Source organism: Brassica oleracea, chromosome C8 (assembly GCF_000695525.1).
Source record: "Brassica oleracea var. oleracea cultivar TO1000 chromosome C8, BOL, whole genome shotgun sequence".
Taxonomy (NCBI): Eukaryota; Viridiplantae; Streptophyta; class Magnoliopsida; order Brassicales; family Brassicaceae; genus Brassica; species Brassica oleracea.
The window spans coordinates 16,344,276-16,356,310 of NC_027755.1; the positions used below are offsets into that span (position 1 = coordinate 16,344,276).

The following is a 12,035-nucleotide window of genomic DNA, read 5'->3' on the forward strand; positions in this document are numbered from 1 at the left end:
TTTTTCTTACGGGTATTTGGGATCGGGTTGAGAGAAAATTATTTAGAGAGTTTGGGTATTTTCTCCTATTATAACGAGAAAATTATTAATCGATTTCTCCGTTATAATTGAGAGGTTGTAACTCCTATTATTTTTTTCGTAATAAATTCTTCTACCTTGTCCGTGGTTTTTACCCATTGGGGTTTTCCACGTTAAATCTGGTGTTCCATTTATTACACTATTTCTCAAATTATTAGCTGCGACCCTGCTCTATCCGGTCCAGTTTTACAACAAGTATGTCACAAGTTTCATATGCACCATTGGTGCTTCTGCCGGATTTGGTCTAGTCTTATCATTACAACAGGTAGCCTTACGTAAAGTGCTAAAGAGGCAAACATTCTCAGAAGTTATGGATTTGATCATCTACGTGAATCTAGTGGCCAGCTGTGTTAGCTTGGTGGGGCTTTTTGCTAGCGGGGAGTGGAAAACTTTGAGCAGTGAAATGGATAGCTACAAGCTTGGAAAGGTATCCTACGCTATGAACCTAGTGTGGACAGCTATTAGCTGGCAGGTATTCAACGTTGGTGGCACTGGGCTGATCTTTGAGCTTTCCTCTCTATTCTCGAATGCTATAAGCGCTTTAGGACTGCCTGTGGTTCCTGTACTGGCTGTCATCATTTTCCATGACAAAATGAATGGGTTGAAGGTGATTTCTATGATCTTGGCTATTTGGGGTTTCATGTCTTATGTATACCAACACTATCTTGATGACAAAAACTTGAAGAAAAGTCTTGGAATCTCAACAGAAGAATCCTCTGCCCCATCAGAAGCAGAAAGGTCAAGTGGGCAAAGGATACAGACTTCAGCGAGCTGAAAACAAGAAAGATGAACACAAACTATATGTGTTGCAACTCAAGTGAAGTCTCAGCGTTATCTTTTTCCTTTCTGCATCATTGTAACAGTTCGTAGGTTTGGGTTGACAAAATAGTGAATTATTGTGATTTAGTTTTGAGAAAAAAAACAACCCAAATCATATTAGCTCAGTGAAATGGCATCAAAAACTTGAGTTCAATACTTTGTAGCTATGCTAAGTAATTGTAATAAAATCTATGTGTGAGGATTGTTCCTAAAATCAGTTTACATCAGGGAGCCAACATAGTGAGCCCGGGGGTACTTGTTTTGCAGTTGTGGCCACTGAACAAAGAGCTGATCAGCTGTCCTCTAACTTGTAATGCATGAATCCACTTAAAGACAGCTTCTTAACTCTTGCCACATTCTCAACATAAAGGAAAAAGATAGATGATCTGACTCCCAGCAGCTGTAACCAAAGATGAAACAAGCACTTAATTATATTATACATATAATGAATAAAACTGTGACTGAGAATCAAATCCAAAATATGTTCTGTTTTTTTTTTTCCACAAGTCCATTCAAGGTCATCCAAACTCTAGAGGAAAAAACTGTGTGATAGAGTATTACTGAAGTATGTATACCTTGAACAAGAAAGCGATCACACATAGAGGAGTACAGGTCTCAAGATCATCGCAAAGAATCTGAAAACGTTCCAACCACATTTAATAAATAACCTGATTCAATGAATATGCACATTCACATGTATCTAACTAAAGAAGACATTGTACTAAACTCTTCTTACCAGAACCAAGAACAATAAGTGTACAAAAAGACCGTGAAGTGTTAAGCTAAGTATGGTTAAACCAAAGCTGCATCTGGAGACCATCTTTGACTTTGAGTATTAATAAGGATTGGGCTTTGATTTTTCACTGGTCAGCGTCTCTCTTCTCTTTACCACCGTTAGAGTTGGATATTGTTTAGGACACACGTGGCGTAAGCACGTGACCTATCTTGAAGCACATGACTTATAATGTAGATTTTTATTTTTTATTAATATTTATTATAAGGCAAGTTTAAGATATTACAAAGAGAAAAAAAGAACAAAACCTCCATTGAAGCAAAAGACTAGCTCATCTTTGTTCCTTTCGGTATCTAATCAATGACGACGACGAAGCTATCAAGCTGTTTCTTAACCAATGGATTAGTAGGAATCTCCTGCAAAAGAGAGCACGGAGGTTCTCCTCGATTTTTCTATCCCCCTTCTCGTCGATTGCTTCCTGCTTCCTGTAAGATCCGACAACAACGTGGTTTCGAGTAAGTGTCTTTTTCCTCGTTCCTGTTCTGTTTCTTTGTTGGGTTTTGATGATCAGTTAAGAATTCGATTGAAAGATATAACCTTTTTCTCTGAATTTGATGAATCTGCTCTTAGATACCTTGCGTGGTGTCGTTTAATCTCACCTCTGAAACTTATGTCTGGATTCCATTTTTGGAAGTTTGAAGAAGTCTTTTTTTTTTTCTCAGCTTGTGTCTGAATTAGATTCATCTTCTCTGAAAATTAGATTAAAATGTTGGATTTGATTTTTTATGATATGACTTTTGTTTTTTATCTGTATGCCAAGCACAACTCTTTTGATATCTTTGGCACATTCTCAGCTCCAGTAAAAGACAAGATATCAAGAAAGGCTCTCCTGAACCAATCCTACCCATTAACTCAAGTCTTCAGAGCAACAGCGAGGAGGAGGACTCACAACCTGATAACGGTTCAGCAGACACTATTCATTCCACCGTAGAAACTAATCATGTGGATTCAAGTACTGAAAACAGAGATGAAGATGTACAGCAAAGTGAAGTTACTCGGCTTAAAAACAAACATACAAAGAAGAAAGAGAGTGATGGGCAAGACTTGAATGTTTTGACCGTTCCTGAGGTTGCAAAAGCTTTGGTAATGGTTTCATTTTAGCATTGATGGTATATTTTTGCAAAAGAGTCTTTTCTTTTTAATAGCTTTTGGTAGTCATTTTTTTTACAGTCCATTAACAAAAGCGGAGGTGAGCAGTTCTCAGATGGACAGTTTGGGGAGCTAATGACGATGATAAGAAACGCTGAGCAAAGTGGTTTTTGTCTCTCTATTTTTGATTGTTTTTTATTTTCTTAATATTTTGAAATTCATATATTAATAATCCATGATAATTGACAGATATTCTCCGGCTTGACCAAGCACGAGTCAGCGCTCTCGCCGAGCTTAGCAAGATCCTAAGTGAAAAAGAAGCATTACAGGGAGAAATCAACGTTCTGGAAATGAAGCTAGCTGAGACTGACGAAAGGATCAAAACCGCCGCTCAAGAGAAAGTACGCGTAGAGCTTCTAGAAGAACAGCTAGAGAAGCTTCGTCAAGAGATGGTTTCTCCTCCTCCAGAGAGCGATGGTTATGTTCTAGCTCTTAGCAAAGAGATAGAAACGTTGAAGATAGAGAATCTGTCATTGAGAAACGATATAGAAACGCTCAAGTCGAAGCTTGAGAGTGTTGAGAATACAGATGAACGTGTGGTCGTGTTGGAAAAGGAATGCTCGGGTTTGGAGTCTTCTGTGAAAGATTTGGAGAGTAAGCTGTTGGTTTCTCAGGAAGATGTTTCCAAGCTTTCCTCTCTCAAAACAGAATGCAGTGATCTATGGACAAAGGTGGAGAGTCTGCAGCTGCTGTTAGATAGAGCTACAAAACAAGCGGAGCAAGCGGTTTTGGTGTTGCAACAGAATCAAGATTTCAAAAGCAGGGTTGAGAAGATCGAGGAATCGCTTAAAGAAGCCAATGTTTATAAAGAATCATCTGAAAAGATTCAACAGTACAATGAGTTAATGCAAGATAAGGTGGAATTACTCGAGGAGCGGCTCGAGAAGTCTGATGCGGAAATATTCTCGTACGTTCAGTTATATCAAGAATCGATCAAAGAGTTCCAGGAAACGCTTGAGAGATTGAAGGAAGAAAGCAATAGAAAAGAGCCGAGAGATGAACCGGTCGATGACATGCCTTGGGATTATTGGAGTCGTTTGCTTCTAACTGTTGATGGATGGCTGCTTGAAAAGAAGATAGGAAGCGATGATGCAGAGTCGCTGAGAGAAATGGTGTGGAAGAAAGATAGAAGGATCCACGATACGTACATTGACGTCAAAGACAAGAGTGAACGTGATGCAATCTCTGCATTTCTCAAGCTTGTGTCATCTCCAACAAGGTATCATCTCAAGCTTTCCCCTTTTTTTTTTGTTTTTAAATAGTAATAATTTTTCTTCTTTTGGTGTTGTTGATTCTAGTCAAGGATTGTATGTGGTTCACATTGCAGCTGAGATGGCACCTGTAGCTAAGGTTTGTTCAGCTAAAACCCCTGAGAACTTGTGTTGATTTTCAACTTTTGTCATTCCTAATTTCCTTTATGTTAATTTTTTTAGGTGGGAGGTTTGGGGGATGTTGTGGCAGGTCTTGGTAAGGCCTTGCAAAGAAGAGGCCATTTGGTGGAGATCATCCTTCCCAAATATGATTGTATGCAATATGATCGCGTCCGTGACTTAAGGGTAATGTTGTTGCTGTAGATAATAAGAAGACTTCAAAAAAAAATTTCAGTATCCTTGATTAGGCTTGGGCATTTCGGGTACGGGTTGATTTGGGTAGTTCGGGCAAGGGGCTAGAAAGGCTAGAGGATCCATTTACTACTTGACCTATTTTCGGTTCCGGTTCGGTTATTTCAGATATAGAAATATAGAAACAGTTAGGGTATATTGGGGATTTCGATCCACTTTTGGTTTCAGGTATTTTGGTTCCGGTTTGGGTCTTCGGTTCCAGTAATTTTTCCCTGGCCTATCCTTGATGATGGTTTGATATATTCACCGCAGGCTTTGGATACTGTTGTGGAGTCATACTTTGATGGGAAGTTATATAAAAACAAAATCTGGATAGGCACTGTTGAAGGTGAGGAGGAGGAGACTTTGATTTTATTTTACTCTGTTTCCTTGTTTGAATCAAAGTTTCTTCTGTCTATATAAAGGTTTGCCTGTACATTTCATCGAGCCACAACATCCGAGCAAATTCTTCTGGAGAGGACAGTTCTACGGAGAGAAAGATGACTTCAAACGCTTCTCATACTTCAGCCGCGCTGCATTAGAGTTGCTTCTTCAGTCCGGCAAGAAACCAGACATCATACATTGTCATGACTGGCAAACAGCTTTTGTTGTACGGTCTTTATGTCTTAATCAGTGGCATACGTCTTGTTGTTTAGGATAATACCTTCTGAAGCTTTTTTTTTTTTGCTTTATTACAGGCGCCGCTTTATTGGGATCTGTATGCTCCAAAGGGGTTAGACTCCGCAAGAATATGCTTTACATGTCACAACTTTGAGTATCAAGGTACATCATCTGCTTCAGATCTTGGATCATGCGGCCTTGATGTTAACCAGTTAAACAGACCAGACAGAATGCAAGATCACTCATCTGGAGATAGAGTCAATCCTGTTAAGGTAAATGGGTTACAAGTCTTAACATAAACTAATCCTGTTACTCACCTCTTATCTCTTTGTTTCAGGGTGCTATCATTTTCTCAAACATTGTTACAACGGTGTCCCCTACTTACGCACAAGAAGTTCGAACATCTGAGGTACAAGAACCTCTATCTCTTTGTCCACCGTGCTTTTTGATTTGATCGGTGTGTTGTGCCAACAGGGAGGAAAGGGACTTCATTCGACACTCAATTCCAACTCCAAGAAGTTCATTGGGATCCTTAACGGCATTGACACAGATTCGTGGAATCCAGCGACGGACCCTTTCCTTAAGGCTCAGTTCAACGCTAGAGATCTACAAGGGAAAGAAGAAAACAAATACGCACTTAGAAAGCAGCTTGGACTCTCTTCAGCAGAGTCAAGACGGCCTTTGGTTGGTTGCATCACAAGATTAGTGCCACAGAAAGGAGTTCATCTAATCAGACATGCTATATACAGAGCGTTAGAGTTAGGTGGACAGTTTGTTCTTCTTGGTTCTAGTCCAGTGCCTCATATTCAGGTAATAGTAACCTGTCTGGTCTCTGATTTTTTTCCAGTTTCATTGTTTTAAGCTTTGATGCATTTTTGGTTTTTATTAGAGGGAATTTGAAGGGATTGAGCAACAGTTTAAGAGCCATGATCATGTCCGGTTGTTACTCAAGTACGATGAAGCTCTGTCTCATTCGATCTACGCAGCATCTGATATGTTCATCATTCCTTCTATTTTCGAACCTTGTGGACTTACACAGGTTACTAATTACAAAAACATTATCTCTTAAGAAGGATCATGAATGTCACTAAGTAACTGTTAAATCTATGTTCTCTGACTCTTTCTCTTGCACCAGATGATCGCTATGAGGTATGGCTCCATCCCAATCGCGCGTAAAACAGGTGGCTTAAACGACAGGTAAAAAAAAACCAAAACATAAAGACCTTGTCTGGAGGAAACATTACTATCTTAATATCTTATCTTTAGATGACATTGTTTTCAAACTTCTGAAACATATTACTATTTTCAGTGTCTTTGACATCGATGATGATACAATACCAACTCAGTTTCAAAACGGGTTTGCATTTCAAACCGCTGATGAACAGGTAAGTTAAACGATTCTCTCTTCTTTTTAGGTTAGTTTGGTTTGGTTTGGTTTTATATCTGAAGCAAGAAGTGTTAAAACAGGGTTTGAACTACGCGTTGGAGAGGGCATTTAATCACTACAAGAAAGATGAAGAGAAGTGGATGAGACTGATGGAGAAAGTGATGAGCATAGACTTCAGCTGGGCATCATCGGCTACGCAATACGAAGAGCTCTACACGAGATCAGTGGCCAAAGCTAGAGCTTCTCCTAACCGCACGTGAGTTTTTTTCACGTGCCTCCTCATAGAGATTCTTTCTTGTAACACACTCATATTTATTTTGTTATTATATATATATATATATGATCTGCTTTACTTGTTCATAATAGAATAACACTCTGGAGGTTGAATCACATTCAAAAGATTTATGCTCCCTATGTCTCATGAAAAATATGATTACTTATACATTTTCTACACATTAATAAACATTTCTATCTCTCAATAATTCAACATGCATCATTTTCTCACACTAAACACAACCAAATATAATTACGAACATATACTAATCTAATCTTGAATAATCTTACCATCTATTTTACAACAACTTATACAAAAACTATGAACTAATCATATCTTAGAGTGTACCTTATAGAGTTACTGGTGTTTAGTGTCGCGAAACTAGAAGTCTCTTGACTATCTGCAACACTTTCCCAAGGGGTTGCAAATGGTGATGTCAAGAGAGGCTTAGGTGGTACATGAATGGCTTCTAGACTCCCCTCTAACATCTCAACAACTTCTTTCATTGGTGGACGATCAGATGGACTGGTCTGAATACACCACAAACCAACCAATGCCATTTTCTTCGCTATCTTCTCTTCTTGTTCCATTATATGATCTTTAGAAAAACTCATGGTTTCTTTCCTTTCTAGATCCTCATAGATCCAATCTGGAAAGTACATTGAAACGTTTTCGGATCTAGAGTTTCCAGCGCTTTCCATGTTCTTTGCCCCAATCATCTCAAGAACCACCATTCCATAACTATAAACATCTGATTTATGCGAAACTTCTCCAAACTTCTTGGAAAACACCTCAGGAGCAATGTACCCTACAGTCCCTCTCGCGTTAGCAAGGATATGGCACTCTCTTTGTTTCTGCAGAGGTTAGCAAGACCGAAATCCGAAATCTCGGGGCACAAATCTTCATCCATGAGTATATTTTGTGGCTTTATATCGAAATGCACAATCTTTGATACACAACTATTTTGCAAGTACTCTAACCCATGAGCAACACCAAGCGCAATGTTGTATAAAACTTTCCAGTCCATTTTCGTCGACATAGTTTTGGAAATGATCCTGTAGAGCTGTCAAATGGTCCGTCCAGGGCCAATTGGACTATTTCAGTTTTAGGTAGTAATGGGTGATTCATATCGGACAATGGTCCAAACAAATGTCCAAGACCAATAGAGACCATGTCCAAATGGACATGCTCATAGACACCCAATAATATTTATAATTATTTTTAATTATTAGTTTAGATTTTATTTCTAAAATTTTGAAATTATGTTTACTTTCCAAAATTATAAAAGTATTTTTTTTCTTGTCAAAACTATAAAACTATGTTTTCCCGCCAAAACCGAGAAATTGTGTTTTCCCGCCAAAACCGAAAAATTGTGTTTTCCTGCCAAAACCGGAAAATTGTGTGTTTCCCGCCAAAATCCGAGAAGTTACGTTTTCCCGCCAAAACCGAGAAATTGTTTTTTCCCGTTAAAACCGAGAAATTTTGTGTTTCCCGTTAAAGTCGAGAAATTGCGTTTTTCCGCCAAAACCGAGAAATTTTGTTTTCCCGCCAAAACCGAAAACTTGCGTTTTCCCGCCAAAACCGAAAAAATTGCATTTTCCCGCCAAAAATGAAAAAAATTGCGTTTTCCCGCCAAAAATGAAAAAATCAAAAATGAAAAAATTGCGTTTTTCCGCCAAAACTGAGAAATTGCGTTTTTTTCTGCCAAAACCGAAAAATTATGTTTCCCGCAGAAACCAAGAAATTATGTTTCCCGTCAAAACCGAGAAATTGCATTTTCCCGCAAAATTTATGAAATACATTTTTCCGTCAAAATTGTGAAATTATGTTTTCCGTCAAAATCGTTAATTTTTTATTTTAACGATAAAACCATTTTTAGGTTAAATTGTAAAGCTATGCTTTTTTTGTTAAACTTATGAAAGTATGTTTTAGGAAGCTCATGAATACCCATTGTCCATTTGGTCTTCGCCCAATTGGACGATGTACCAATTGGTTTTTTGTCCAGTTGGACCATTTATTAATTGGGCACGTCCATAGCCCACCCAAAATGAATCGGACTGGGCTAGTCTATCGTCAGCCCGCCCAGTTGATACCTCTATGAACTTGTCAAGTGAGCCATTCGGCATGAACTCATAAATGATAGCCATGTTGCTCCCTTCATTGCAAAATCCAAACAGAGAAACGATATTAACATGAGATGCTCTACTCATGCTGGCTAATTCATTGATAAACTCTTCTCCATCCCCCTTTGATTCCTTCAAGATCTTAAGTGCAATATCTCGGCCGCTGGTGTCAGGTAATTTTCCTTTATAGACAGTCCCTGATCCTCCTTTCCCGAGAACATGAGCAAATGAGTTTGTCATCTTCTTGACACTTTCATAACTATAGCGTTTTAACATTACAGCCGCTTCAATGTTGGCGTCATTTTGATCACTCTTTGTTCTCACATTCTTTGCTCTCACCGTTAGCGCAATCGCAACAATAATGACCATTACAAGTAAAGCTGTTGAGACTCCTGTGGGAAGAACAAAACTCCAAAATTAGGTCTTGTGCACATGAATGCAGAATAGAGCTATGGTTGCAATAAAGGGTACCGAGTATTATTTTTAATTTCCCGTGAGAATTTCCTACAAATGTATCAGAAACAAATTTTGATTAACAAAACTAAAAAACATTGTAGGACGAAGAAAACATTAATAAACTTACGTTTTTCTCCAGGTAATGGAGCCATAGAGGTTCTGTTGTTGCTTCTCCAAACAAATGACAAAATCACAAATTATTAATCTATCACGTATATACGTCTCTATATTTTGTGTTTGTGTATGAGAATGGATACATTCTTTCCATAGTAGGCTTGGGTAAAAGGACCCAAGCTATGAACCAAACTCGACAAAAAACCATGAACTGTAAACTATAAAATTATATCTGAATCCAAAGTATTATATATTAACCGAACCCGAACTGGGTACGAGAGAATTAGGATTAATCCAAAATCCCCCACAAAATGTATCTAAAGATCTGAATAAGTATTCAAAATCTAAAAAAAATATTTTAAATAATCAATTTCATGTTTATTTTATTTTGATATCCACAAATATTTGAAGACCGTAAATATTATTATTAACTGAACTCAAAGTATCATTAAATGAACCTAAAATGAGATGAGAGATCCAACACGGATTTTAGACGGAGTTATAAAATATACACAAACCCAAATTATTATTAACCCAACCTCATATACTAAATCGGGATGAGGCATATATATATAGGAGGCTCAATCCGAAAAGGCAAAAACCTAAAAATATGATCCTAACCCGAACGAATATAGACAACTTGTTACTTTTTATTCTTTAACTCGTTCATGTTTATTCTCAGCAGCCAATGTTCTATAAAATTGGTAGTCTATGCAAAAACTATCTAGGGGCTGTTCGTGGGAATGAGATTTTCCAATTCAAGGGGAAACCTTTTTTTCTGTTTTGGCGGTAAAGCAAAGTATTTTTTTAAGGGAAAACGTGATTTTTTTTTTTTGGCGGAAAATGCTATTTTTCATTTTTGGAAAGAAAATGTATTTTCGTTTTTGGCGGGTTTAAAAATATAGAAAATATAAAATTACAAAAAATTATGAAATTATAACTAAATTTTAATATGTTTTATTAAAAAGTGTGAAAATTTTAAAACATGTATTATTTTGAAACAGAGAGAGTATATAATAACCATTGTACATCTGAGAAATTCATGCCTAGTAAACATGCTTATAGTTTTGTTTTCTGTTTTTGATTTGTGATTTAACAAACACTATGTCTATAAATGTCTTTAGGTAGGATGGTAGGAACTTACATTGTACTTCCTCCGTTCCATTAAAGTAGATTTTTTAGAAAAAAGTTTGTTTCACAAAGATGTATTTTTTATGTTTTCTATGAAAAAATTATAAACTTCCAAAAAATTAATTGACTTTATTGAATTATTATTAGTTAAAAGTTATTCAAAATTAAAAATTACACAAAATGATATATTTATTATGGTAGTTTAATGTGTTTTCTTAATATGTGTGAAAATACTAAAAAAAATTATTTTTAGAGGGAGTATGTAATATCATAATATACCACCATAAAAAAAAAAAAGACTACGAACAAAAATTCGCTAAAACTAAAATTTGAAAGCGATGTTTACATTACACTAAACGTGTTTTGATTTCTTGTCTTGCAACGACCACCAGCTTTTTGACATAAAAACGAGAAAAATAGTTCCACCATCTTTGGCTGGTGGAAACTTAGTGGAACCTTCGCCTTATTTTCTTTCTCCGCATATGTCTTTGGATTTTTGTTGACTGCTCAGTCTTAAGTGGAGAGCAAGAGGAGTACTCAACACTTTAGACTTGTCTATGTGAAACCGCTTAAGTACTTTTCAATGTACTTCTCCTGAGACAAGTGAATCAGCTTCTCACCTCTGTCTCGAACAATTCTCATACCGAGAATCTGTTTCGCTGGACCCATATCTTTCATGGCAAAGGACTCACTGAGCTGCTCTTTCAGCTCCTTAATTCTGTCCATGTTCCTGCCCACAATAAACATATCATCGACATACAACAACAAGATGATAAAATCATCCTCACCAAACACCTTCACAAATACACAATGGCCAGAATCAGTCTCAGCATAACCATGCTCCCCCATAACAGACTTGAACTTCATGTACCACTGCCTTGGTGCTTGCTTCAATCCATAAAGGCTTTTCTTCAAGCGGAAAACCAAATTTTCTTTGCCTTTTTTTACATAGTCTTCCGGTTGTTACATATAGATCTCTTCCTCCAAATCACCATGAAGGAAAGCAGTCTTCACATCCATTTGCTCAACCTCTAGATCAAGGCTCGCTGCCAATCCAAGTACAACCCGAATGGATGACATCTTCACAACAGGAGAAAAGATTTCATCATAATCAATTCCCTTCTTGTATCGAGGTGGCAAATTGATATCCTTATGCTTAATTATGTACACCCACTTATTAAGCAGGACATTCTTGCCCTTAAGCAATTCCACCAACTCAAATGTCTGATTCTCTTAAAAATAATTCATATCTTCATCCATGGCGCCAAAACACGTAACCAATTGTGTTCATCCTCCAAAGCTTCATCATAGATTTTAGATCTCTCCCATCAGTAAGTAAAACATACTCTCTAGGATCATACCTTGTCGACGGTTTAAGACCTCTTTTGGATCTTCTAACAATAGTAGGTTGGTTCTCAGCAGCTGGTGTCTCACCATGATCGTCACCATGATCACCACTACCATCTTCATGTGCGGGAGCATCTGCACT

General features: G+C 37.3%; 3 protein-coding genes and 1 pseudogene across 8 annotated transcripts in view; 2 read left to right on the forward strand and 2 right to left on the reverse strand.

Annotated features, from left to right (window-relative positions):
* The window catches only part of LOC106311570 (probable purine permease 9), a 25,112-nt gene extending 24,110 nt beyond the window's left edge, over positions 1-1,002 (forward strand). For 2 of the 5 annotated variants that reach the window (XM_013748777.1, XM_013748776.1), the window contains one exon: positions 286-959. In XM_013748777.1, coding sequence (XP_013604231.1) covers positions 286-853 — 568 coding nt within the window. In that variant the 3' untranslated portion in view covers positions 854-959. Of the gene's footprint in view, positions 1-273 lie in introns of all 5 variants that reach the window. The other 3 variants (XM_013748781.1, XM_013748782.1, XM_013748779.1) reach the window with 3 other exon arrangements.
* Positions 1,003-1,092: 90 nt separating this feature from the next.
* On the reverse strand, positions 1,093-1,861 carry LOC106311572 (UDP-N-acetylglucosamine transferase subunit ALG14-like). Its single transcript, XM_013748783.1, has 3 exons — positions 1,634-1,861; positions 1,473-1,532; positions 1,093-1,297 (listed from the first exon to the last, which is right to left on the reverse strand). Exons 1-3 carry the CDS (start codon positions 1,715-1,717, stop codon positions 1,190-1,192), a joined length of 252 nt encoding a protein of 83 aa, XP_013604237.1. The 5' UTR covers positions 1,718-1,861; the 3' UTR covers positions 1,093-1,189.
* A 47-nt stretch (positions 1,862-1,908) lies between these two features.
* LOC106311568 (probable starch synthase 4, chloroplastic/amyloplastic) lies at positions 1,909-6,849 on the forward strand. 2 transcript variants are annotated; one of them, XM_013748772.1, is made up of 15 exons: positions 1,909-2,145; positions 2,485-2,773; positions 2,861-2,945; positions 3,029-4,058; positions 4,138-4,189; positions 4,273-4,395; positions 4,714-4,789; positions 4,866-5,050; positions 5,139-5,333; positions 5,399-5,470; positions 5,536-5,871; positions 5,951-6,100; positions 6,197-6,258; positions 6,371-6,446; positions 6,529-6,849. In XM_013748772.1, the coding sequence occupies exons 1-15, from the start codon at positions 1,991-1,993 to the stop codon at positions 6,706-6,708; spliced, it is 3,066 nt and encodes a 1,021-aa protein (XP_013604226.1). In that variant the 5' UTR covers positions 1,909-1,990; the 3' UTR covers positions 6,709-6,849. The 2 variants fall into 2 exon arrangements, with proteins under 2 accessions (XP_013604226.1, XP_013604227.1); XM_013748773.1 differs by having other exon boundaries at positions 2,861-2,942.
* A 199-nt stretch (positions 6,850-7,048) lies between these two features.
* Positions 7,049-9,510, reverse strand: LOC106308763 (annotated as a pseudogene).
* Positions 9,511-12,035: the final 2,525 nt, after the last annotated feature.

Bases quoted from the DNA above. Each gene is read 5' to 3' on its own strand.
- LOC106311572 (XM_013748783.1), bottom strand. From the start codon at position 1,717: ATGGTCTCCAGATGCAGCTTTGGTTTAACCATACTTAGCTTAACACTT. The intron at 1,533-1,633 runs GTAAGAAGAGTT...GAACGTTTTCAG, and splicing joins ACTTATTGTTCTTGGTTCTG to ATTCTTTGCGATGATCTTGA. The intron at 1,298-1,472 runs GTATACATACTT...CTTTGGTTACAG, and splicing joins TGATCGCTTTCTTGTTCAAG to CTGCTGGGAGTCAGATCATC.
- LOC106311568 (XM_013748772.1), top strand. From the start codon at position 1,991: ATGACGACGACGAAGCTATCAAGCTGTTTCTTAACCAATGGATTAGTA. The intron at 2,774-2,860 runs GTAATGGTTTCA...TTTTTTTTACAG, and splicing joins CTGAGGTTGCAAAAGCTTTG to TCCATTAACAAAAGCGGAGG. The intron at 2,946-3,028 runs GTTTTTGTCTCT...GATAATTGACAG, and splicing joins AAGAAACGCTGAGCAAAGTG to ATATTCTCCGGCTTGACCAA.